Consider the following 22390-nt stretch of genomic DNA (forward strand, 5'->3'; position numbering starts at 1 on the left):
GCCCAGTGCACATTTACAGATATTAAAGGAGTCTGCTGTTATCTTTTTCCTACCCTGTCTTTTCAACTCTGGCGCATCACCTGCTGTATAATACATATTTCATGGAGGCACAAGCACAGAATAGCCAACATATCTCTGATTTTCATACCACTTACTCCTTGGGAAAGGAGATTCCGGAGTGTGGCCTCATGATTATGTGCTGGGCTCTGTCTCAGTCAACCCATGGATTAAGCCAGGGATTGCCTTGAGCTGTAGAGCCACACTCTCAAGTTGAATGCTATCTAAGCCCCAGGTTCTCTTTGAATTGGGCCCAGAGTGGAGACGCCACACACATTAATCAGGGGGATAGAATTAGAGCAAGGGGCTGGTCGTTGGGACAGCAGGGCTCCAGCCCCAGCTCGGCCACCCATCTGTGTTGGGCAACCACACCACTTCGCTGGGCCTTCGTCTCTCAGATGGAGAGAATACCCACCTCCGGGGCGTTGGGAAGGCTGATTCAGGTTCATAAAAGTTCTTTGGCAGCCAAGGCTGTTCAGCTTTTTGCAATGGGAAAAGCTAAGTATAAGTATTTGTGGACAAACGTACTGAGCAGATCAATGCACTTGACGTCTTGGGCTGTCTGTCCCCGCTTGATCCCGCGCTGCATGCCCAGCCGGTGTGGGGGAGGGGCTGCAGCGCCATGGGAACAGGTGGGGAGACGGGTGGGATGAGGGGCAGGCGCGGGGAGCAGCGCGGACACAGGGCGAGGGGGAGCCCCCGGGGAGGGGAACGAGCCCGGGGGGGGAGCGCGGTGAGACACCACCACCACCGCAGAGCCGCTCCAAGCCGGGCCCTGCTGTACTTCCCCACCGGCCCCGGCCCCGGCCCCGGCCCCGGCCCCACGCCTCTCACCAGCCGGCACCGACCGACCGCCTCTCACCCACGCCGCTGCCCAGCGCAGCGTCCCCCAGCTCCGCGCTGATTGGCCGCGCTCCACCCCCTCCCGTCCGCGCAGCCGCTGCGATTGGGCGGCTGTCAGAAGGTTTCCTTCGTCACCGCACCGCCTCACGGCCATCCGGGTCGTAGCCAATGGGAAGGCGGAGCTGGGCCTCAATCCGGGAGCTGTGGCCAATGGAGAGGCGGTTCACCGCCGGCGTAGCCAATGGGAGCGTGGATGCGCCGCTCCGGCCGCTTTCGCGGCAAAAAGGATTTGGCGCGCAAAGGCGTGCGGGGCTGGACCAGCTGGGGACAATACCCGGGGCCGGGCCGGGGCGCGCGGGCAGCCGAGGGACCCCCAGCGGGGCGAGCAGCGGGCCCGGCGGCCAGCCCCGCTCTGTGCCCTGCGGCGGCCCCAGGCAAGGGTTGAGGCTCCGGGGTCCTGCCTAGGTGCCCTTCACTCCGGACCCCGCCGCCCCGGCTGGCTGCGCGGCCTCGGGCCTCGGCCCTCCCTGAGCATGGGACGCGCGTCCCAGGGCCAGCCCCGTCTCCTGCCGCGGGCCGCCGCCGCCCCGCGGCCCAGGGCCATGGTCCTCTGAGCCGGCTGGGGAGGGGAGCAGGGCCGGGCGCCGGGGATGTGAGCGCCCGCCGCCCGGACCATGTCTCTGGAGGGCCTGGGGGTGGCCCCGGACGGCAGCGCCTGCGTGGCCGACTTGGAGGCTCTGCTGGGGGGCGCCGGGGGCCTCCACGTGATGGAGCAGCAGATTGTGATCATCTCCACGCCGGACGCGCTCCCCACGCCTGAAGCGGAGAGCGAGGCCGAGCTGCTGCTCTTCGCCACCCCGCAGGCCCCCCGGCCGGGCCCGGCCGCGCAGAGACCGGCGCTGGGACGCCCACCGGTAACGCCACGTTAGCGCTCTCGTTTGCCGCTCGGTAGCAGCACTACTTTCCCCAGGGGATCTCCAGGCGCCCGGAGCTGGGCGGGCTTGGTCGGCTGAAAATCAGGCCCTTTGCTACCCGGAGAGCACGCGTGTTCTTTCTACGCGTGTATTTCCCCCCTCCCTCCTTGTCACTGCTAAAATTGTGTGTGTGGTGAAACGTGGCAGCTTTGTCACAGCACAAGGCCAGAGGCTCCCTTGATGGTGCTCTAAAGAGCCCCGGAAATAAAACAAAGAAAGGAAATGGAGAGAAACTTTGCGTCAGTGCGGGGTAATCCAAGAAGGCAGATGTAATAGCCCAATTTCCCCCATACTGTGGCCATTGGCTCTACCCTCATGAAAATAAAGTGCCCTGGGAACTTTAATGGGCCACCTGTGGCCAGGGCCTCAGTTTTAGAGATCATTGAAAGAGAGGGCGCTTCTTGCATTCAGCTCGCCTAGATACAGCCTTCTCTGGGTGCTAGATAAGGCATATAGCTGGCCCTGGTGTGGCTGCTGCTCTTGGTCTTCCGGCTTCATGTGATAAAGCTCCGAAGCTCCCGAGTGAGGGAGGAACCGGCAGCACTATGTGAGTGAGGCCTGCTATGAGACTGGTCGCTTGTACAGTTTTCTGAGTGTGTTCCTGAATCAGCATTTCTGCTGTTAATCGTTTACGGGGCTAAGTAGTGAGGTGGAACAGGTTCAAATGGGACATGTGAAGTTTGGTTCTGAAATATTAGCTATTAGCTAACATATAGGAGTGACATACCCTGGTACAATAGAGAGGAATGATAATTGCTCATGAAAATATGCAAATAAATTATTCATTGGGGGATGGTGTGCTGTATTAGTGGACATACACCAGTCATCAAAATGTGTCTCAGCTCCACTTCAGAACTAAATCCATTGAGTGGATTCTATCTCTCCACACTTCTCAGTTTGTTCTCAGATCTCACTTTGTTGTGATGACCCTTTAATGTCCATGGCTGCAGTCCGCAGTGTTATAAATGCAGAGCTTAATTTTCTGCTTCAGGATATTAAAGCCAGAGTCTTGAAAAATTCTGCTTGTCCAGTGTGGGAGTGTATACATACAGTCAGGCATGTAACTTCTAAATAATCATTAGGATAAGCTGTGGTGAAAAGGCATTGTCTTCTACAGCATCAGCACAAGAGGGCCTTCATTGTTATCGGAGCCGCTGGATGCTACTATAATGTAACAAATACAGACTTTGCTGTGAAATATGCAGGGCTGACCCTTGCACCCATGCAGACACCCATTGTCTTCAATGGGGCTCCAAGCAGGGGTCTGCCCTTGCCTTGTTAGACCCTGATTTTGCACCGAGAACTGCAAGGGTGAACCAGCAGAGCCTTTCCTTTCTTTTGGTTTCCTGAATTGTTTTCATAAGGTTGATTTAGATACTTAAATGACTCATACTAGCATCTGCAATTAGACTGAGGCTAAAGCAACAAGGGCTTGCAGTTCTCTCTATCAGGGCAGGATCAAGCAGATCATTGTGTGGGATCCTTCTTTACTTATGCAATTTTAAGATGGAGTTTTAAGCCATCATCTGGCATTGGCCATGGCTCGTGAGTGGATCTGTCCCAGCATAAAATCCCCATGCTTTTAGTTCAGTAGAGATGGGGGGTGGGGGGAGTGAGGGAGGAAAAGACCACAACATGCTTTGCTAGTTAAACATGCCATCTTCCAGAGGCTTCTCACTGTAGTTTGAGGGGCTTGCAGGGGGCAGCAGCTTTACAGCTGATCCTTTGTTTTAACTGTTTGGGTCAGGAATCCATAATGAGTTTTCCCTGTCTGGTGTCTCCCTGCTTGTGGGGAGTGGGTGGTTGGGATGGAAAGGAGTGTTTGGTCCTTTGTGCTGTTGTACTGGAGGCGTTGCTGGTTTGTATGGTTGGACCGCTGCTTCAAGGAGGATCCTTGTTTTTGAAACCCCAAAACATGAGCTGCTTTTCTCCCAGCTGTTTGCAAAGTTCTTGTTTCAGAGGAAGTTCAAATCAGTCTCTGATTCTTTAATAAGCAATCAGCAGCCTGGTGCACATAGGCTGTTCTGCACCAGCAGCTCTGGTGGGGCTACAGCCTGGTGCCTGTGGGTGGTGAAGTTCTAAATACCCTAGTGTGCATAAGCAAAGGGGGCAGAACTCTTCTTTTCAGCTCCCATGGGTGCTTCCCAGCAGTGCACTGGGATTTAGGTATCTTAACCTGACCATCAGCTGCCTAGGGTAGTGAGAGTAACCACTCACTCACTCCCTGATCGCTTAAGTTGAGATGCTTCCCACCACATACGTGTCACTAGGCCTTTGGGCAGGAGGGAGTTGTCTAATCCATCTGTTTCTGTATTGTCAGGCTGTTCCCCTCTAGTAATAAAATAGGCCCCAATTACCGAGTCTCCTTCCCAAATGGCTCCTTCATGAGCGAGATCATTTTGCGCTCAATGAGGCTAGAGGCAGGTACAATCACAATGTACAAAGTTTTAAAGTTCTCTTGAACCTTCAACTTCTCCTGACTGCCCATGTGGTCCCAGGTAGGTTGCTGGAGCGCTGGTCTGAGCTGGAGCTTTGCCTGTTGGCACAATTGGGTGATTGAGTCAGGTGCTCCACTTGGGGCTACCCTGGAAAGCTTTGATGTCATAGAATCATAGAAGATCAGGGTTGGAAGAGACCTCAGGAGGTCATCTGGTCCAATCCCCTGCTCAAAGCAGGACCAACACCAGCTAAATTATCCCAGCCAGGGCTTTGTCAAGCTGGGCCTTAAAACCTCTAAGGGTGGAGGTTCTACCACCTCCAAGGTAACTCATTCCAGTGCTTTACCACCCTCCTAGTGAAATAGTTTTTCCTGATATCCAACCTAGACCTCCCCCACTGCAACTTGAGACTATTGCTCCTTGTTCTGTCATCTGCCATCACTGAGAACAGCTGAGCTCCATCCTCTTTGGAACCCCCCCTTCAGGTAGTTGAAGGCTGCTATTAAATCCTCCCTCACTCTTCTCTTCTGCAGACTAAATAAGCCCAGTTCCTTCAGCCTCTCCTCATAAGTCATATCCCCCAGACCCCTAATCATTTTCTTGCCCTCCACTGAACCCTTTCCAATTTGTTCACATCCATTCTGTAGTGGGGGGCCCAAAACTCGATGCAGTTTTCCAGATGTGGCCTCACCAGTGCCGAATAGAGGGGAATAATCACTTCCCTCGATCTGCTGGCAATGCTCCCACTAATGCAGCCCAATATGCCGTTAGGCTTCTTGGCAACAAGGGCATACTGTTGTCTCATATCCAGCTTCTTGTCCGCTGTAATCCCCAGGTCCTTTTCACCAGTTGGTTTGTAGCTTATATCCTTGTGTGTGGCAAGTAAGCTGGGTACCAGTTAAAGACCCGAGCTCCCTACTTCCACTAACAAATCCCATCCCATTAGTAACTGGGTGCAGGATCTGAATAAGGCACCCAATGAAATACCTGCAGATGGGGGCCCATAGATAATGCTGTCTTGCGTCTGTACCTTTGTGAATTGCGTGATAGGAAAGGGATTGTGTTACGAGAGAATTGCAGAAAATGTTGTCGGCTGCAAGGTGGGTGACTCAGACTGGGCGTTGCCGCATGATGAGTTATAAAACGTTGAGCACTCGTGACGGCTCGCTCTTATAAATGCTGTTCACATGAAACAAGTGGGTGACTGTCTCCCAGTCTTGTTTTGGTTTTTCCTCTTCTGGGGCACATCTGCTTAGCAAGGACTCCTTGGCTTTGAAGTGTTCCCAAATGGCTGATGGCAGGAATCTTTCAGCAGCTTCCTGAGGCATTGGAGGAATAGTGCATCCTTCAGATGTGCTTAGAAGACAGCGTCGTGCCTTTCTAATTGGATCCCTCTAAACTCCAGCACATGGAAAATGCTTTTGGTCTCTAGCTTGGTGTTACCCACACAGCACTGAAAATGTAAAACCAGGGCAAGGGAGAAGGGCAGCTCCTCACCCCAAACTGCCTGCCAGTTCCGCATTGAGCTTTCATCAGAGGCAACCTGAGGCCGAACTGAAGGATGGATTTACGATGCCAGCGCTTAATTTGTAATGAAAGCGATGCGGGGGCTCAAGCTGAGCAGCTGGAAAACAGCAGCTGCTGACTGGGCACCCAGCCCTGAGGGCAGTGCTGCCAGCAGCAGCAGCGCAGAAGTAAGGGTGGCATGGTGTGGTATTGCTAACTTACTTCTGCGCTGCTGCTGGCAGTGGTGCTTCCTTCAGAGCTGGGCGGCTGCTGGCTGGGAGCCCAGAGATGCTGGGGCTATGACCTGCCAAGCCTAGAGGTGCCAGGGCTCAGCGTTGGCAAGCCCTGGCACAAATTAAACACTTAATAGTGCCCATCACCAGAGTGTCAGAGGAAGGGGAAAGAGTCCAGGACTGGTCGAGATGGTGGGCTGAGGGTTTGCTGAATGCCCAGTTCACATATGGCACTTGGATGCTATGGTGATTGTTGCTGTAGATATACCTGTTACTGGGTGTGAAACCAGCATACAGTTCTAAGGGCTGATATCAATAGTCGTAAGGTGATCGCATGGAGTCAGAAAAGCATCCTCGCAGCCCCTCTGGGGGGCTTTCACGTCTCAGCGCTGAGCACCAGACAGACAGACGGCTGAGTCAGGTGGCCCCTGTGTGTCCATGGTGCCTTAAGTTTTTGAGCATGGAATGAGTTGTGGAAGCTTGCAGCAAGGAGGCCTACGCCACACAGTTAAGAAACAGTGCTGGAGCCCTGACAAAGGAGTGCCAGAACCAGGGCAGGGGGAGGCCCTGAGAGGGGGAAAGGGAGGAGCTTGGAGGAAGATGGGAGGGGCAGTAGGGGAGGCCTATGGGAGCAGGGAATGACTCCCCTCAGGATCCATCCGATCCTTACCTGCTTGGCTTCGGTTCACCATGGGGGGGCAGCTGTTCGGTCGGCCCTGCTGACCAACTTCCAACATTGCTCAGCTTCAGCTCTCCCCTGGACTCTCAGCGCCTCTGGCCCCATACTCTCCCTCCCCCCGGCCCCCGCCCATCCCAGTCCCACCTGCAGCATCCCCGGCTCTCTCTGTGCTGACCTGGCACCTGCTAGCTTGGAGAACGCTCTGCAGCCAGAGAGGGAAAGGAACTGCCTGGCCTGGCACGGGTAGATGTACGGGGATGCTGTTCTGGCTCCTAAAGGAAGTGCTAGAACACCGTTCCAGCACAACCCACACACTGTTAACAAATCATTACATGGCAGGCAGTGACCTTCCTGGGAGATCAGAGTCTCTTAACACACCGAGGCCACGCTGATTCAAGTACTCTCCCTGCCCTCATAGGTGTTGCTCCCCTCCAACTAAGCCAAAAAGTGGGGCAGATTTCCCTTTGGTTGGCTTTGCCTGTCTGAAAGGTTAAATGCCTGTAGTTCAAGGCTCTTTATCTAAAAACCTTTGGTCCTGCTCCAGGGGATGGATCACTTGATTACCTGTTCTGTTTATCCCTTTGGGGCACCTGGCATTGGCCTGCTGTCGGAAGACAGGATACTGGGCTAGATGGACCTTTGGTCTGAGCCAGTATGGCTGTTCTTTTGTTTCTTATTTTCTCATTGCTACTGGGGTGGTGGTTTGGCTCCATAATGCAAATTCTGGTGACACTCTGCAGTTAACATTTGCCATTAAATGCCACCAAAGCCATTCTGGTCTATTCTGAGCCCACCAGCCCAGCTGCTGATCATGATGGTGGCTTCTGCAGTAGACACTTGCCCGCTAGGAAGTAGGCTGAGACCAGACTCATATTGCATAGGCCCAATAGCTGACTGGCCATGACTTTCAGTTGGAAGTAATGTGGCTGGTGCTATTGGATCTCTGCTCTAGGGGTAACCTGCAGGGGGAGGTGATCTGTGGCATTCTGTTCCTTCACAAGCCTTCCTTCTCTTGCAGGTGAAGAGGAAGTTAGATCTGGAGACGGATCACCAGTACATAGCAGAGAGCATCCAGACATCCCGAGGCAAAGCGAAAAACCCTGTCAAAGGTACAGGTACCACTTTCTGCTGCTTCTACTCACTCAGTGTCCTTACCAGCCACTGCATCTCCCCTCCAAATGGCCTAATGGGGCTGAATCCCCAGCCGAGCTGAGCTATGATGGTTGGGACTGTGGGTCATGGAGTCCATTGCCCTCTGGAGGAGATCAGGGCCTTCAGTGTTGCAGCATCTACCCCTTCTCCCACTGCAGCCTCTGACCTGCTCCATCCCTCTGTGCAGAGCCAGCTCTGGGACTTCCTCAGCTGGCCCAACTCTACTAAAGGGTGGTGGGTGTAAATTCAAGCCTCTTGGGTGTTAAGTCCTGCTCTGCCTTCCCTTTTCTCACTGGTTTGGGCATAAATAGGCATGCCCCCAGCAGCTGGGTTCCTGTGCAGCCTGTTCCGGCTTGTGCTTTCCAGTAGCCTGTCCAGGAATCAAGCTGTAGGTTTTTAGCGGTACTTCACGTACCTCTGGAATTGGGCTTGGGCTCTTGAGTTGTCTGGTGGTGGTGACAGACTGCTTCACGCATTCTGGCCTGCCCTTGAGGCTAGAGCACTTGGGAACCTCATGGGAGCATTTGTTTCATGCTATCATGTTATCCCACTGGCACCAGAATTAACACACTATGCAGACCCTGTGATCACAAGTCCCGCCTGGACAGACAAACTACCCAGATATGTGCCAGGCTGCCCTGCGCCTCAGCAGTGGATGTGCAGCACATGGAGGCTAGAGATGCAACGCCCCATCTCAAGTGGGATGACAGGAATGTTGCTGATGGAACAAGTCTGGGCTTCAGTTGTTAAAGCAGTAACTGATTTGCCTGTGGGCATTGTCACAGGGGTTGAAAACTGGCTGAAGGACTGTAAGCAAAGGATTACAATGGCAATGAGATTGCAGTATAGTGGGGTCAGTGCCCAGGTATCAAATGGAAATGATGCTCATTAAACTAGGTGCATAGGGAGTAAAGGGGTTAAACCTGCAGATGCCGGCCGCCCCCAAAAAAGCGCTGTGTTAATGGACCACAGTGAATCCTGATGTTAGAGTAAACCCGGGAGCCCCCAAGACTGGGTGCTGAGCCCCTTTCCAGTGGGTGACAGGTGGGAGTGCTGAAGGAAGACTCCACTCACTGAGTTTTTGTGTTGTCACTTCTATATAAATCTGTAACAAGCAACTTTAATTGCTCGCAGGTGTGAAATCTCCTGGGGAGAAGTCCCGTTATGAAACCTCTCTGAACCTGACCACCAAGCGTTTCCTGGAGCTGCTAAGCCAGTCACCAGATGGGGTGGTGGATCTTAACTGGGCAGCGGAGGTCCTGAAAGTGCAGAAGAGGCGGATCTACGACATCACCAATGTCCTGGAGGGCATTCAGCTAATCACCAAGAAATCCAAGAACAACATCCAGTGGCTGTACGTATGAGCACCAAGCGCTTTGTTGTGCGGCCAGCATGGGTGTAACTGGTTGGGGCTCTTTGAGCACATCTACCTGGCAAGCAGAACCCATGGCAGCTATGGCACTAAAATGTGTAGACATTTGGGCTCAGGCTGGAGCTCAGACTCTGTAGCCTAAGGAGCGGGGTGGGCTTGGCTTCAGAGCCCATGCTCCAGGCTGAATGTCTACACAGCTATTTTTAGCACTCATGCTATAGTCTTGGGCTCTGAGGCTCATTGCCACAGGTTTCTGCTTGCCATGTAGACATATCTTTAGGTTCCCTTTCATGCTCAGTATTCCCCGGCACTAGTCATTATGTGAGCTCAACTGGTGCAGTCCTCTAGAGCTGAGTCAGAGTTTAGAGGGTACTAGATTATGGCTGCATTTTTTGGCTGTATGTTTAAATGCCCCAAGTGTACTGCCCTTACTGTGTTAAAGTGCTTCCACTGGGATACTAAGTGTCTCTTTTTTCCCCTTTCCTCCAGTGAGTTCTCTGGGAACTTCTCCCCGGGCATTTGGATCTCAGAAGGGGCCAGTTTTGTACATAACTCTACATTTTGTTGACCCATGAACAACCCTTTACCGTCCTCAGGTGCCTTCTGCCTGAAGCCTCAAAGAGCTTCACAAACAAGCCTTGCAACTTCCTTGGGAGCTGAGCTGGCATCATTCCCATTTTACAGATGGGGAAACCGAGGCACAGGGAAGTGAGTTGTCTAGGGTCACACAGGGAGTCTGTGACCAGAGCTGGAATTAAACCCAGTTCTGAATTTCAATCCAGTGCCTTAACCCTAAAGTTTCCTACATAAAATGCTCTTTAAAAAAAGAGTCCTAATTTGCATGAAATCAGAAATTCATGTGCAATGGCAGAGTGGTTAAGGCACTTGATTATGATTGTGAAGGTCCTGGGTTCGAGGCTTGCTCAATCCCACGCTGAAAGTTCACCCAACTGCTGAACAGGAACCTAATCCGTTGGGTTAGGGCAGTCAAAGGGGGTCAGACATGAAGCTGGTCGCATCGCATCGCATCACTCCCGTGTGTACTATTGGCTCTGACACGCTTTAACCGCGGTCAGCTCGATGAGCCAATGGCTATGGGTGACTTTAACTAAAATCAGAATAAACTTACCCTACCCTACCCTGCCCAAAAAATACAATAAATAAATTAATGGAGATACCCTATTTCCTAGAACTGGAAGGGACCTTGAAAGGTCCTTCACTAGCAGGACCAAGTACTGATTTTTGCCCCCGATCCCTAAGTGGCCACCTCAAGGATTGAACTCACAACCCTGGGTTTAGCAGGCCAATGCTCAAACCACTGAGCTAACCGTTCTTCCCCCCTCACTCCCAAATGTTGCGGGGAAGCCCGTTGGTCTGTATTTTAAAGTAATGGCTCAAGTCTGTTGCTTATAATAGTGGGTGCAGGGACTTGGGCCCTCACCCCACAACACCGGAGAATGGCTCTATTGAATCTGTGTCCAAGCGTCCACCTGAATAATGCCCTGGGTGGAGCTCTGTGGGCAGTTCCCAGTTCTGGGCACTGACTGGCCTACGTCATGTGTGGCTGTTGTGGTTGCACCTGCAGCATCTGAGTTTCAAGGATAGCTCCAGCCTATCCCCTCTCAGGCTAATGTGGTCGGAGGTGTCAGGCCTACAAGGCTAGCAGGGTAGTGTTCATGGTGAGTGTCCCCTAGTGGCTGGCCGTGCAAGAGAGGAGGCTGCGGGGTGAATGCTGTATTGAGGATAGCCTCTAGTGCCCTGCCACAGGGCTGGGCAGGGAAGGAGAGAATCACCCAAGAGGCTGTGGTGCAGCCCCTCAGCATGCAAAGCCGCTGCCCCTTGGGAAGGCAGGTGCTTGCAGTGATGGGTGTGGGAGACCCTGCACTTGGGTGCATGGGGGGGGGCACTGATACAGGAGGGAGTGTGGACCTATGCTTTAGGGCAGGGCTGAACTTTCCTTTGTGTTGAGTGGTGCTTAGCACCTTGGGGGTTACTGAAAACAAATAGTGGCCATGGCCCTTGGGGTCAAACTAGCTAGAGCCCCTTCCCCAGTCCTCTGCCTTGGCCTATATGACTGGCACCAGATGGCCATGGTGGACGTGGAATTCCCTGCCTCACCCTTCCCTGTTTCATGACTTCATTTCCTGGCTTGCCAGCTGACAAAGCAATTGTTGCCAGAGAGTGCAGCCTCAAGTGTCTACGTGTGGGAGGTAAGGGGACAGGTGGCTACAGATAGGTGTAATCCCCACACCTCCGATTGCTCTGCAGAACACTCTGTTACATAGCAAGGGCAATGGCAGCCTGGACCTGAACACGACTGACCCGAGTGTTCTGTTTCCTAGGGGCAGCCAGTCAGCTGTGGGGAACACCAGTAAGTACCAGGTGCTGGAGAAGGAAATCCGTGACCTTCAGGTGGCTGAGCAGCAGCTGGATGACCTCCTCCAGATGTGCACCGTCCAGCTCAAGCTCCTCACTGAGGACCCTGAGAATCAGCAATATCCTTGTCTGAGTGGCGCTGCGGGAGCTGCTTTACTACATAGTGAGATCTGGGAGCTGCAATACCTGTTCTGTGTGGCTCTGTTCTAATAGCTTCACAGCTACCAATCTGCAGGGTAGCCTCAAGGAGCTAAACGTGCCAGGCCAAGGGGTGGTATCTTGTCTCTGTTGCCTCCCCTCTGAGCTGATGGAAAGCCCTGTACCTGGCAGATAGTTTTGACAGTTGATCTCAGGCTGGGCTACAGGGCCCATTTGCTTAAGGAGCAGCAGTGTTGCGAAGGAGTTGCGTTCCTTGCTCCATGTGGCTGGGAGTATGCACTCTAGTGCGAGTGAGGTCATTGCTTTTGCCGTAGCGTAGTCTCCACTGACCATTTTGTTCAAACCGTACAGAGCTGCTTATTGTCACAGTACAGATGATACTAGCCGATTCCCATGGGGAATGGGTAACTTTATCCTTAAAGGAGGCATGCTAAAAAGTCTCGGTGTCCGTATCTGTTACTGTGACCCCTGGTGCCTGACGTGGAGAAGGGCTTTAGAGTTCGGACTCCTCATGGTTCATCCCATTGATTTGCTCTTGGGCATTTTGCTCAGCATGGGCAAATCCTTTCAGCTTTGCTTTCTGGTTCAGCAAGGTCTGGGCTGCGAATGCTGTGGGGGAGGCAGGTTGTTTGGCTCAAGCCAGAATTGATTATATCTAAATCTCTAGTGTCATGGAAACGTTTCTGTTCATGTCGAGGTTTTGTTAAACTTATAGTAAACCAAAACATCTGGGGCTGGATTCCTTCCCTGTGCCGGCCAGTCTGCAGCCAGGGTGTAGTTCCTTTAGGCTTGTGGCTCTGCTGGTGTTTGCATACTCCCTTGCAAACCACATACCACTTCTGCTCTTCTCTTTAACGGCTCACAACTGTTACGTGTCCTACATGCTTGTGTCATGAGCCACGTTGCTTTTTTGTTGTAAGTGGTCTGTGGGCTGCCATTTCTATGCAGTGGAGTCGTGCCTATTAGTGAAGAATGGGAGGAGGGGTGAAGCCATTGCTCCAGGTACTTGGCAAGCAGCAGCTATTCAGAGTCACATGGAAGATCGCTTCAGTTGTAGGCAACCAGCAGTGAGCATGCAGACCTGCATTAATTCCCCATCCCCTTCTGCTACCTGATTTCTCATCTGCTGTGCAGCCCAAGTGCTTCTGTTGTCAGAAGTTCATGACTGCAGCTGGGAATTGCAATGCCAAATGCGGCATCTAGGCCTCTGTGAATGCCAGTATTCTTAAATCACTAATCTCTTGCCCTAAGTCGGGGCTGGGGGCTCAAGATTTGAGTGGCTTCTCGACCAGGTATATCAGGCATCTGCCATTGTCACACAGCACAAATAATTCAGACAACTTCTGTCTCTTGCAGGGCTATGGAAAGGGGTTTATAGGCTTTGGGCATGGCCAGGGGGGTGGGGCTAAGTCCCCTTACAGCTCAGATACTGTGTATGTGTGTGTGGAGATGCTGTAGTTACACAATGGATAGCTGTAAGCAGTGATGACCACCAGGGTATCGGGTACAGTGTGGGATGGACACACATGAACATCTCTGTAACACTGCAGAGGTTAGTATGTTCCTGCCTTGAGTGCACTGTCAAACGCGAAGTGCTTTGAGCATCAGAAGTGTACCTCTGTCCCAATCACTGCACGCCCGGGAGTAAGTCACTGCCTGCGTGTTGGTGAGTTGAATGCTTAGGCAGCTGCTTGTGGTTAGGGTCTGACAGTTCCCCAGCTCCTGAGTCCCGCTAGCTATTGTATCCAACTTGTAAAGCTGTCTCTGGTCCGGATGGAAGGGAACAGCCACCAGCCTTCCAGTGAATACTCCTTGACTGAGTGCACCTCTGCTTATGTGACCTGCCAAGACCTTCGCAGCATCGCAGACCCCTCTGAGCAAATGGTGATGGTGATAAAAGCCCCTCCAGAGACCCAGCTGCAAGTTTTAGACCCAGCAGAGGTAACCCCTCCCTCCATGCCTCTTCCCATTGCAGCTCTTCCTGGTGCAGTGCCCGGGGCCATCCTTCTGCAGCCGGCTATCCCACCTTGTCGCATTGCTGTGCGCAGGGCTCCCTGTTCGTAGGTGCCTGGATCAGCAGGGGGGAATAAAGTCTCCTGCTCCAAGAACTGCTCACCTGACGCTAACTTCTCAACCTTGGCAGCCTGGGTGACTTCACGCTGCCTGCGTTCGTGCTGCTACTCCCGGCAGGGGCCCGAATTCCCTACGAGGGGCTGGTCTCCTGAGCTTAGCAGGCCGTTACCCACGGGGGTTGCTTGATGGCTCACTCCCCCTTTGGGGGGCCGGTGGAAGCTGTCAGGTCTGTGCTTTCTGGCATGCCTTTTGCTCTGCTCTCTGGATCTACGTGAGTTGGCACGGCTGTGGGGCATCCAGCCTACATAAGCACTCTGCCCTTGGCAAGCCCATGAAGGCCGTGTTCCCTTGCTATTAGTGGTTCTTTTTGCTCGTCTTTCAGGCTTTCCAGGTTTCCTTGAAAAGCACCCAGGGCCCTATCGACGTGTTCCTGTGCCCAGAAGACAGCTCTGGGGTCTGTAGCCCAGTCAAGAGTCCTTTCAAAGCAACTGCTGAGGAATCGTCCCCTGGTTCTTCTGAGGCAGCAGCCTCCCCGCTCCTGCACCCCACCCCGGACGTGAACTTGCCATTGCTGCCTGGTGAGCAAGGTGTGTATGGGAACAGGGCATCTTCCCTGGCTTTCAGAGCCTGCTTCGCAGTCGGGGAAGTGCCATGTGAATGTGGAGGGGCTTGGCGGGCTCAGCACTAGACACAGCTCAAAGGGACCCAGCGGTGGGTGGGTTGGTTCTGGTTGCTCATGGAGCTGCAGGGTTGGAACAATCCAATTGCGCTGCTGCCGGCCAGGCAAAACAATGCTCAGCTTCACAGTGCGTGTCTCAGACCAGAAACGCAGCGTAGTAAATATACAGGGAATTAATGGGGATGTGGGGGGGAAATACTGTCCCCGTTGCACAGTGGGGGTGACAGTTGCAGATGGGTATTGCGTACTGTTTGATATCACAGATACGGGGAGGGTCTGGCTGACTCTGGTGCCTGGTTCCCATGACTGGTAGGCTGTGTCTGGCGGGCCAAAGCACAGCTAGTGGACTTGCCATGGCTCAGGGAGAGGACCTGGCAAGTGGCCCAACCCTCACCCACCCACTTGGATGACTCAAACGGCCAAACAGGTTTAGTCAGGACTATAAATCATGGCTCTTTAGACTTGGGAGGAGACTGATTTCTAAGTCAACTCTGAAAACTCCCTGTTGGGCTGGAAGCTTCAGCCCTGGTAGGGGCTTGGAATGAAAGTGACACCTTAGCTGTAGCACGGCTTGCACGTTGGGATCCCAGAGGGGAAACCCAGCCCCCTCGAGAATGCTGCTCTTTCCCAACGCCTGGGTATGTAGCGGTGGAGCTGCTCCCCAGCTTGGCTCTGCCTGAGCCACCCCTTGTGCGTGTGTTTGGCCAGGTTTGCCCTCGGCCACAGTCGCTCCTGGGAGGAGTTCACCTGCCTTGCCCTCTAAATCATAGCTATGCTTATCGCAGGTAGAGACTGGTGGAGGGCTGGGCCCCAGAACTGTGCTAGTGGCTGAGGCGTGCCTCCCCGGGTACGTGCCTCCCCGTCCTCTGAGCCTGGCTGCAGTTAGGGGCATAGCCAGACTAGCTAAGATCACCGATAGTATTTTGGGGGTGGGGAGATGGTAATGCTCGGGGCCAATTACCTGACTCTGCTCTAGCCTCAGATTCCCTTTCCCTGCCTCAGCGTCCCTCTCCCTAGTCTAACTTTGTCCGGCCCCCTGGGTTTCAAGGTGCAGGCTGCGTGTGTACTGCTCCTTGGGAGCGAGGCCCCAGCCTGCTCTCTCTGGGAAGGCTTGCTTCCTTAGTCCTGCTGTCACCCCCGCCCTGGCTAAGTGCTTGTGCTGCTCCTCTGAGGAGTGGTAGGTGTGCTTCCTCCCTGTTAGCAAAGCTGTTTAACCACATGCGGGGGGCGAGGGGGGCGTGTTTACTCCCCATTCCAGTGCCCATGACAAGGGGGCTCTGATTATCTCCAATGGCTTGGTGGTGGGGGGAAGGAGACCATTCAGGGCATGAGATCTGAAGGAACACCTCGAGCTGTCCCCACAAACAGGAGCAGGTGGTGCAGATACTCTAACATGCGTTGTCACATGCTCCAAGGGCAGGGCCCTGCAGCATCTGCCTGCTCTCTGCCGGGCAGGTGACCATGGCCCATCATGGAGATGGCTATGCTGGGTCACTGCCAGGGGTTGGCACGCAGAAGGGAAGGATGTTGATTGCCCAGCCAGCTGCAGGAAAAGGCATTTTCAGTCAGTATTCTCAAAGCAGTCGTGGGCTCCACACTTGACTCCTTCCTGACGAAAGGTGTGGAAACCTCGGCAGGGCAAATGCCAGTGCTGACGTCTGTTCTGGACGCCACCCTAGGCTACTGGCAGCTCCTCCATCTTACCTGGATGGATCCTTGCCCGGGCCCCAGTCTCAGCTGGTTATTAGGAGAGCCAAGGAACTGCCCCACCCACAGCTGCCTCCATCCAGGCACACACATGGCGCAGTGGAGGATCCTTGCGATACTCCACACCAGAGCATCTGAGTGGCAGAAGAGCAGCTGCCCAGCTCTGAGGCAGCACCTCTGCTTAATCAGTTCCACCTACTGCTCCTGGTAATGCCAAACCAGCGTGAGCGACAGGTTTCTCCGTAACCTTCCTGCAGCAGAGGGACGCTATCCTGCTAGGATTGGCACATCCAATGTGAAGAGCAGTAACCTGTCCCGCTTCAGAGCTGCTAGAATTCAAACTAGGAATGGACTTTAGCTGTGGAATGATAACCCAGGGCTGAGCTCCCAAAGCCAGATCCGGCCCCTCTCTAATTAAAACCATCACCTTGCTGCGAATGAACTGATGACTCTGCTGGAGCATTGACAGGTGCTAATATTAGACACTTGCTATTAATTACACAGCAGGCTCCTGGCTGGGGTTAGGTCTGCATATGAATTGAGAAATGCAACTCTTTAACCCTTCTAGTGAATAGGACCTGTCAAGGTCTCCGGACTTCTTCCTTAGCCGTTCGCTCCACCCAGTGGAAGGCTAGTTCTTCCCTCATGTATTTTAAACCAAACCTATGTTCCTGGAAGACCCCACAAGCATGGCCCCTGGGCCAGGTTATTCCCCCAGGAGCAAGCTGCAGTCTCATGTGCAGGGAGAAAACAAACTCACAAGTCTCTGGTGGGGCTGCTGCTTGCCATTGTGTCTCTTCTGGATCTGCTTGTAGGTAGTGAGCTCCTGGGGGCAGAGCTGTCTGTGTGTCTGTACAGCACTGAGCATGTGGGGCTTTAACTAGTGATCAGACCTGTCTGGGCAGGGGGTGGATTGCTGATGGGATAATGCAACAGCCACGGGATGGTGGATGGGGAGGTTGATGGCCCAGTAGGAAGATGCTGCAGCCCCCATGGGTTGGGACAATGCACCAGCCCTCTGGGGTGGGGTTGGTAGCCTGGTGGGCTATTCTAAAGTGCTGTCCTTCAGCTCTGCACACCCCATCTCAGTGACCCATTGCCTGTCTCTGCAGAGCCCCTCCTGCCTGGGGAGAACGCGCTGCCGCTGAAGTGCGTGGCTGATGAGGTGAGTCTCTCACCGCTGGCCTCTGTGGATGCTCTGCTGGAGCAGAACAAGGATGACTTCTCCAGCTTCCTCCCGGACGAGTTCATCAACCTGTCTCCTCCCCAGCCCCAGGACTACCACTTCGGCCTGGAGGAGGGCGAGGGCATCAGCGAGCTCTTCGACTGTGACTTCGGGGACTTTGCACCCTTGGACTTCTGACTGCCTCCCGTGGAGCCGCTGTGCCACGAGCGCACAGCTGGGTGGGGCCACTCCTCCTGGGTGCTGATGCCTGAATGTGATGCTGCAGCTGACTCCGGCTCTGTGGCTGGAGGAGGCTTGGGACTCGGGAGCAGACGCGCTGGAGACAGGGGCTGAAGCAAATGGGGTTTGTGGGTAGTGAGAGTTTTGGTAAATGGCTGCATGGGTGGGGTTTGCTGGAAGGGGGGAAGGTGTGGGGAAACCTCACAGCCTCTCCCTGCCGTGCTCCGCGCCCTCCTGGGAATGTGGAGTGCTGTCGCTGTCTCCTCCCACCTCACGCATGTGCCTTTCCTCCACGAGCCCATTCCCCTGCGGGGAGCTCTGCTTTGTGGTCCATGCCCCTGCGGGGATAGGCCGTGTGGCCGCTGCCATAGTAACAAAGGCCGCTTAACTTATTCTCCCCTAACCACCTCAGACTCCTGCCTTAGAGCTTCTGTTGTTGTGGGCAGGCCCCTCTCTCGAGCTGCAGAGCCAGATACGTCCCTCCTGCTGCAGGAGCCATTTTCCCCCCTCTTGCCTTAATGATTGTGAGTGATGTTGATCTTTCCACTGAGGAGCGACTACCTGGCCTGCAGATGCAGCCCCTCTAGAGCACCAGAGGCGATGAGGCTTTGCTCTGCTAGTCTCCTAACTTGGCTGTGGGATCAGCAGCAGGAGACGTGTGTCTCCTGGCTTAGCTGCAACCTAGCACCAATTCCCTGCTGCTTAGGTATCTCCCTGTAGGCCAGAGCTGCCTCCATGGTGGTAAGCTGTCTCTTGGCCTCTGCCTGGCAAGGCATGCCCTCATTCAGGAATGTAAATAGTAGTGACAGGGTGGCCTGCTGAGGAGTGCGGGGCTGGTGTGGGGTGCAGGGGAACCACTGTATGTATGTCTACCCGTTGGGTAGTGCCTGTGACCAGGGTCTGGCTTATGCTTCAAAAAAAAAGGGTGGTGTCTGTCTAACAGCCAGCTGGCTGTGGCAGAGCCCCACTTTCTGGCTCCCCAGGTAACAGGGAAATGTGCAGAACTGAAATTCCCAGACCGGCCTTGGGGGCTCCTGGATCCAAGCGGGGAGGGGCGTGCGAAGGCCAGATACAGCATGACACTGGCTCTTGGTTCTCAAAGGTTCCTTGATAGAGCTTTAAGGAGAGTCCTGTGTAGATTGATTTTATTTATTTTATGTGTTTGTTCCCGTGGGGACAGCTCTGATTTCCCAGGTGGAATGTGTGCGGTTGAGCTGTGTTGTGTAGGAATTAGCGCTCTGCTAGGAGGTAAATAGCGTGATGCTTTCCCAGGGCGGAGCTGTTAGTACTGAGGGGATTTTGTTTCAAAGTGGAAGGCAGCTGTGGTCTAGAGATCCTGACACAAAGCTAGGAGTCAATTCCCAGCTCTGCCACAGATGTGCTGGGGCATGTCACTTAACCTCCCGGTGCCTCTGTCTCCCCCTGCCAAACAGAGCCCGGGAGATTGCCCCACCTGTGGCAAAGCGCTGTGGGATGTCCAGATGGCAAGTGCAGTTTATTATTTATTATTTATATGGTCTAGAAGGTCCATGTGTGGCTTCTGGAAGGGGTCTCTGTTTGCTTGTGTGTGTGTGTGTGTGTGTGTGTGTGTGTGTGTGCATGTGTACGTTGTGTACTGTGTCCCCAAGTGGGCGACTGCCAGAAGTAGGAATTGTGGGTGGGAAGGAGGCCATTTTGTGTTCTGTTAAGCTAGCGAGTGCCAGCTGTTAAATAAAGAGTCGCAGAGCTCCTTTCATACAAACCACTTGCGAAGCTGGCTGGTAGGTGAGGGGGACAGTGTGGGAGCTCACTAGCTGGGTACTGGACCGGAACAGGGGGCATCGTAGCATCTCTGTGAGGTAAAATATATGTGACTGGTGGGAAGGGAAGCTGGTGGGCTGAACGGGCTTTTTATTGTAGACAGGAAACGAGTAGCAGACGTGTCTGATAGAGGGGAAGGGTGGGGAGGTGAATCTGAGGCAGGAGGGAAACTCTGCCTGGAGATGCCGGGGATGCACAGTGGAAGCAACTTAGTCACGGAAGGGAAGTGGGCGAAGAAATAATAAAAAGGAAAAGTGAAGCAGGCTCCAGGGAAGCCTTGGAGGGTTTTGTGTTCCAGGCCGAGTGGTGGTGACCAAGTCGGACCCTTTCGTGCCCAGCTGTCCATTGGGCATAGGCGGGATGGCAACCAGTGCAGTTCCTGTGTGGCTCTGTGCCTCCCTTGCCAGAGAAATCTGGCAGACAAGGCCCTGGCCTGGCAGGGGTTTTCTCACTTATAAAGAGACAAGGATCCTTTGGGTAGGGGAAGCTCTGATCTGCCTCCGTTTCCTCTCACTGCGTGCTGGCGTCAGCATGCCCAGGCCATGGGCTCACTCTCCTAACGTCTCATACAGAGAGATGAGAGGCTGCACAGACCTGGCCCTTTCCATTGCAGGGCCCCCACCTACTCTCCTGGCAGAGTTGGAGGGAGTGGCTGATTTGGTGGCTGGTCATGAGCACCCAAAACTCTCGCTAGTTCTGGCTGCATGAGGGAGGGAGGCAGGCTGGAAGTGCCATAACTGGATCTGGTTCTACCATGTAGAGCAGCCACTCGTTCTCTTCTGTACCTTTCCTACACTGCTATCAGCTGCCTGAGTAGAGCAGAGGAGATAAGTTCTCCTGGCACAAACTCTAGTAGGGCTGTGAGGCTGCTGCACCAAAGCTTAAGCAACTAACAACCAGGTATGACCCATCCTGGCTGCATGAGTCCTGGAGCCATCCCACACTCAGGAAGATGGATAATCCACTTCCCAGCACAGGGAACTACAGCTGACCCTGCCAGTAGCCCTAGTGAGCAGCACGTTCTGTTGGCTGAAGTAACTGTTGTGGTGGGGTTCCCCCGCCCTTGCTTCACAAATGGGTTCCTGTGTATGGAGTGGATTCTGAGAGGGGGTGGGGCCGATACAAAGGCTGTTCTGGGGCAGCTCCTTTGCTGACAGAGTTGGACAGGCCATGAACCAAAGCTTTCATGGGGTTGGCAGAACAGTAATGCTGACTCGCTGGCTATTTAGTGTAGGGATGGGTGATCCCTGGGGGGTCAGATAAGTATGCACGGTTTTGAGTTCTCATGGGATTCCCAGGTGCTTTCTGCTCCCTAGAGTGCTGTGAGCAGAGCCACCCACAGGATTCCAGCTGGAGATCAAGACCAAAGCACGGATGGAGGCTCAGAAAAATGGGTGTGCTGGCGTCTCCAAGCTGCTTCCACGTGGGTCTTGGGTAAATCTCATCCTGCCAGAACTGTCGCCAATAGCCTGTCCCCTTCCTGGATGTCATGGAGGGCTGGAGGACCAGCTGGGTCCCCATCCCAATGCAAACCTAATGCAATTAGCTTTGACATTCCTGACATGCACTGGAACAGAAACTGACCAAACCTTGTAGACGATGATTTTCTTTTTGGGGTGGGTGGGGGGAAGAGGATAGAATCCATGGTGGTGTTTTGGCCTAAATGTCTGGAGAATTGTGCTGGTGCCCTCGCTCCCCTCTATCAGGGCGTTATCCAGGCTTAGCCAGGGAACAGTTTGTTGTGGTGTTAAATAAAACTGAAAGCACAACAGAACAAGGGTTCCTCCAGCTCTAGTGCCCAGCCAAAGAGGGAGGTGGCACAGGCCTCTGCCGAAGGGGATTATAGGACTGGAACGGATCTCTGTGTTGCAGGTTGGGGTACTGGGGAAGAGGAGGTCCAGGGTTAGGGAAAAGACCCAAATGTATGTTTGGGGGGGGAGGGAGAAAAGAAAGGACAGAAGAAAACAGAAGTGGGTTTCCTCCCTTGTATCTTAAGTGCCTGGGCAGCGCTGCCTGTCCTGCTCGGGCAGCTGGTTTTCCTGTCGCATCCCCGGACTCCTATGAACTGTTGCAGTTCCTGAACTTTGAACAATCAAATCCACAGGTGGAAATGCATTTTCATCTACTGCCTTTTAATGAGCTTTGTGTACTGTTGTGCTTTGTGTTTTAATAAACATTTCTACTGAGTCTCTGAACTCCTGGCCAGTGTCTGTTCGTCTGTTGGGGGGCATGGCAAGTCACTGGACTAAATCCTCATCTGCTGAGAAGCCAGAGGGCTGGAGAGGGCCCTGGCCAGGCTGGCTCACCAAAGTGCTGTAGAATTTCTCTGACCACTCCCCAGCTTGTACAATTCTAGTGCCCAGCCCCTGTGGGTCTGAGCTGGGGAAGCAGCAGTCCACAGGGAGTGGGGGACGGCCCTTTGGCACTTGTGCTGTGTCCTGTGAGAGCCTCAAGCTCTGCACTTATCAGCCTGAGCCCATCTGTCCCCTGCTGAAAAACTATTGTACATATGGGGACATAGGCAGCTCCGTTCAGTCCCAGGGACTTCAGCACAGCTAAGCTATGCCTGGCCTGCAGTCATGCACTTGATCTTGGGCTACTGTTCTAGAACGCCCACCCGCCGCCTCTGAGGTAACTTTGGTGCTTCTCCGCTGTAGACCTCAGTGCTTTAGGGATTCAGCTTCATTATCTCCATCATACAGCTGGGTGCACTGTAGGTACACCGATAAGGTGACCAGCCCATAGTCACACGGGAGAAGAACCAGGTCTCCTAATGCCCTTTCCTGTACCCAATCTTCTGCAGCACACTCGCTGTCGGGTAGCGAGGATGAGAAAATAGCTGCTCTGGAGATGGAGTCTTCGTTCTGTGCTTGCTCCGGACCCCCTCGTGGTAGGTGCTGTACAATGATGGGGAAGCCTAAGCACTATGGTAATACA

At 53.8% G+C, this 22390-nt stretch overlaps 1 protein-coding gene across 2 annotated transcripts; it reads left to right on the top strand.

The window, feature by feature from the left end:
- Positions 1-1203: 1203 nt before the first annotated feature.
- E2F1 (E2F transcription factor 1) lies at positions 1204-21648 on the top strand. 2 transcript variants are annotated; one of them, XM_054046444.1, is made up of 7 exons: positions 1204-1814; positions 7749-7839; positions 9017-9236; positions 11597-11749; positions 13616-13730; positions 14245-14449; positions 17361-21648. In XM_054046444.1, exons 1-7 carry the CDS (start codon positions 1575-1577, stop codon positions 17609-17611), a joined length of 1275 nt encoding a protein of 424 aa, XP_053902419.1. In that variant the 5' UTR covers positions 1204-1574; the 3' UTR covers positions 17612-21648. The 2 variants fall into 2 exon arrangements, with proteins under 2 accessions (XP_053902419.1, XP_053902421.1); XM_054046446.1 differs by having other exon boundaries at positions 14245-14440.
- The last annotated feature ends 742 nt before the right edge of the window (positions 21649-22390 follow it).

The sequence above is a fragment of the Malaclemys terrapin genome, chromosome 12, assembly GCF_027887155.1.
Source record: "Malaclemys terrapin pileata isolate rMalTer1 chromosome 12, rMalTer1.hap1, whole genome shotgun sequence".
Classification (NCBI taxonomy): domain Eukaryota; kingdom Metazoa; phylum Chordata; order Testudines; family Emydidae; genus Malaclemys; species Malaclemys terrapin.